This window comes from Lygodium microphyllum, chromosome 26, assembly GCF_053477565.2.
Source record: "Lygodium microphyllum isolate KBCC chromosome 26, Lygodium_microphyllum_v1.1.10, whole genome shotgun sequence".
In the NCBI taxonomy this organism is placed as follows: Eukaryota; Viridiplantae; Streptophyta; class Polypodiopsida; order Schizaeales; family Lygodiaceae; genus Lygodium; species Lygodium microphyllum.
In genome coordinates, this window is record NC_141160.1 from 111,288,564 (window position 1) to 111,292,499 (window position 3,936).

General features: G+C 37.5%; 1 protein-coding gene across 1 annotated transcript; it reads right to left on the reverse strand.

Moving 5' to 3' along the window:
* Positions 1–1,280: 1,280 nt before the first annotated feature.
* Positions 1,281–2,682, reverse strand: LOC148013679 (paired amphipathic helix protein Sin3-like 1). The gene is made up of 5 exons (XM_087667446.1): positions 2,556–2,682; positions 2,241–2,446; positions 2,043–2,141; positions 1,456–1,590; positions 1,281–1,359 (listed from the first exon to the last, which is right to left on the reverse strand). Exons 1-4 carry the CDS (start codon positions 2,581–2,583, stop codon positions 1,525–1,527), a joined length of 399 nt encoding a protein of 132 aa, XP_087523572.1. The 5' UTR covers positions 2,584–2,682; the 3' UTR covers positions 1,281–1,359; positions 1,456–1,524.
* Between the last annotated feature and the right edge of the window lie 1,254 nt (positions 2,683–3,936).

The following is a 3,936-nucleotide window of genomic DNA, read 5'->3' on the forward strand; positions in this document are numbered from 1 at the left end:
ATAGAATATCTCCTAGATGACTAGAGAAGATTGTCAACATGGTAGGTTCGATAGGTCAATTTTGGACTAGCGTTTTTAGCTATAAAAGTGATACCTACTATAAAAGAGAGACCCTTTCAAAGCCATCATCCATCTATCTTTCACCAGGTTATATTTTTTCTAGCTAGCCTTAAGCTATTCACCTATTATGTATCTAGATCTCTATCTAAGATTCACCGTGAAAGTGCATGGATGGAGAAAGCCATCTTTGTATTGAGCTATTTGAAAGTAAATAATTTTTTGTTCTTGTCTGATTTGTCGTGTACTATTTGTTCCTTGTTCATATTCTGTACATTATACTACGTAATTTTTACACATACATTTTTTGCTAACATCTCAGAGCTTCCATACTACAGTTGGAAACTAGTGAAATATCCTCCACTTACATTTCTTGATAGCATCTCAAAGCTTCCTCAGTGAACCCATACTCAATATATCTCTATTTCATATATGCAACATAAATTTGGGTACATATGTCACCTATATATAATGATATATCTTTATGAAGTGCCTATTTTTATTTCTTTAATTATCGTATATGGTTCAATGTCTTTTTGGGGGGATATCACACACACACACACACACACACACACACATGGAACGATATACATTAAGAAAAATAATTTGTCATGTGTACTTAAGCTCCTAATATATACATATACATACATGCACACATGTATATATATATGTTGAGAGAGAGAGAGAGAGAGAGAGAGAGAGAGAGAGAGAGAGGAGACATCCTCAAAAGAGGAGAGGAGGGAGAGGAGAGATCGTTAGGAGAGAGAGAGAGGAGAGATCCCCAAAAGAGAATCTGTCCTCTCTCTCTCTCTCTCTCTCTCTCTCTCTCTCTCTCTCTCTCTCTCTCTCTCTCTCTCTCTCTCTCTCTCTCTCTCTCTCTGTGTCGTGTGCCTCCTTGCACATTGCTATAAGGATCATTATCTAACCATAATAGGTATCATCATAGGGAAACATATATATAATATAGTATATGCTAGTTTCAAAAATATAATAAAGTGGGAAAATTAACATTCGAAATCATGCATGATTCAATGTTACATAAAGCCCTAGCCACATCATAGAAATTTTTTATAACGACATCATGCCATGCTCGTTTATATTGATTTGTTATACTTGTGTTTTGCAAAAATACCAGTCTTTAAAAGCAGGGTCATATGAATTGTCTCATGTGAAGTCGGGTAACTAATTTTTTTTGTCACTTCAAGGAATAGTTTTATGAAAATTCCACTTCTTTTCATGGTGAAAATGCTTTCAAAATGGCATCTTTGTCTGAAATAAAGGAGCCCCAAGTTGTCCTCCCCCCTATTTGAAATTGTAGCAAAACAAGAAAAGTAGGTTAAATTTTCCTTGGAAAGTCAACTTGAAAATCACAAGTTTGCTGGTCTTTGAAATTTGTACCTTATCATCCTTGTAGGACATGGAGTTACCAAATGCTTTGGAAGATGAACCAATAATGTGTTCATACTATTAAGGAAAGAATTTGATAAGAAACTCTTGGATTAAATCTGTGTGGCCCATAAGGACGGACATCACCTAGAACCATGAGGAGTAAGCATTATACCAATGATGTGCCGATAGACATGAACTTTAGAGATAATTTTGGAATGAAGGACTTGTGTGATCAAATTTTGGAAGGAAAATGTAAGCTAAACCTCTGAATGAAGCAAGTTGTTGCACAATCCTACAAATTCTTACAATCTTGTGGAGAAGTGCAAAAAAGGCGCAAGCTCATAATGTAAGTAATAAGATGTGTTGCACACGTTTCCATTATTTTGATGTAACCAAAAGGCATGAAAGCTTTTCCCCATCATATATTGTGTATGTTTGTTAGGTAAAGAACGTTTGGAAACAAGGCTGTAAGGCTGTGCATATTGCCTTATTACTCCAAAACTCAATGAACCTTCACAAGAGGGACTACGCTAGGAATTGTAGTCTGCCAAGCTGGTCTAAGGCACATCTATAATCAAGTATCATATAATACGGACCTGTAGGTAAAGAAGAGTTCTGGTCGTTCCACCGAAAGAATGGAGTAGAAAAATTTGTGAGAATGTTCGATAGGTTTCTTCATCGTGCCAGAACCTAGTCTGGATCCGCAAGAACGTACAAAGAGCCATTTAATTTCTGCCTTCTAACATTGCCATGTCTATAATGGGGAAGCACGACTATAATTAGCGAGAAATCACCTTCACTCTGTTGAGGTAATGCCTTGCCTCATCGCAAGTCGCATCGTCGACGTACTTCCTCGGACAATCGATCTCATAGCCCGTGGGAAGGAGTGAATTAAACCCCACGATCAACTCCCAGTGGCCCTCAAACAGATCCTTTATCCTTGCAACCACCCCTGCGAGAAGAATCCTGGCCAAATATGACGTACAGCCATTGATTTCATCTGGTCAGGGGCGATCATGCAGGTTAAATGTTTAATTAATCTCAAGTATGCTATTCCATTAACGGTATATTAACGAACGCAAGGATGGTTATCTGTACTAATATTGTACCTTCTGGACCTGAAATCCTCCAACACATTGACGAATTCACGATACTTGGCTGGTTGGTCCTGGAAGGTGGCACCCACTAATCTAGCGTAGTGAAGAATATCAGTGTCGTCTTGTATTCGTACCCGACTCATTACTCGCGGTCGAGAGATGCAGACCGTTTGTTATAATACTGGTCGGCCCGAGCTACTGCGCCATTGACCTGCACGTCCTGAGTTAAGATAGATATATACATGCATGAGAGATCACAAGGAATTATTAGCTCGTGTCATCGTACAAACCAATAAGAGCCTTAATCTGAACAGCCTCTAACCATGAAAATGAAGCGACTACAAGTACCAATTGTATATGCATCACCAGGTCTTGATCGGAGATTATAAGAGAAGAGAGATGATCGTTCCGTCTGCATCAACAGAAGGAAAGGGGCAAACGAAACATTTGGGTAGTGTAATATCCATTCGGAGAGAAAGTGTTACGACAACGATTATCAGAAGGTCAAGAGAAATCGTCGGGTGGGAATTTCAAGAAATCGTCGCGCCCAGGCACGGAGACGGAGAGAGAGATTGAGAGAGGGCACAAACAATTATGAAACTATACCAACGTGCACACGTGATCAGTTGAAATGTTATTTTCACTTAATAAAATTACAAGGTTGAGTTTAAAACTAGGGATTTTGCTACATTTTGAAAATCATTCATAATTTTTGTATTAAACTTATTCTCTTTAAGAAAGGGATTATTTTATCCACATACATTTCACCCACTCACTCGGTAATCTTTCTTTGCCTAAACAAGTTAGTCTATCACATTGTTCAACATGTACAAACAACTTTCTTAATTAATCCTTTACATATGATTTGTTAGATGATTCCTTTAAGCACGATACACAAATCAATCAATGCAAAAACATTATTTTACAAGAAAATACTAAAACTTTGATTAACATAAGCTATAGATTTCATAATTAGCAAAACAATACATTGTTAATCTAGGATCTAGCATACTAGTTCCCCAGTTGAGTTTTTACTAACGGACCACACATCTCCATACAAAAGAATCAACCCTTCCACCCCTTAAAAGGACATAACATACCAAGTCATGCTTTATTGAATAACTATCTGACATTCGCAATGTTATACATTCAACACGACTCACTTATTAGTGACCATGCAATCCACGTTGGATGGTTTTTCTACTCTAAGGATAGAGAGATGCCTCATGCACACACTACAAGGATATAGAGGTGTAGCAACAGATACTACTGATGATACTTTTTAGTAGTGTCACTATTTGGATTGCTAATACTATCGGTACCAATGTCCCTATTGTCAGAAGAAAATAATCAAATGCATAGCATGGCACTTTTACTTTATGAAACAAGTGTG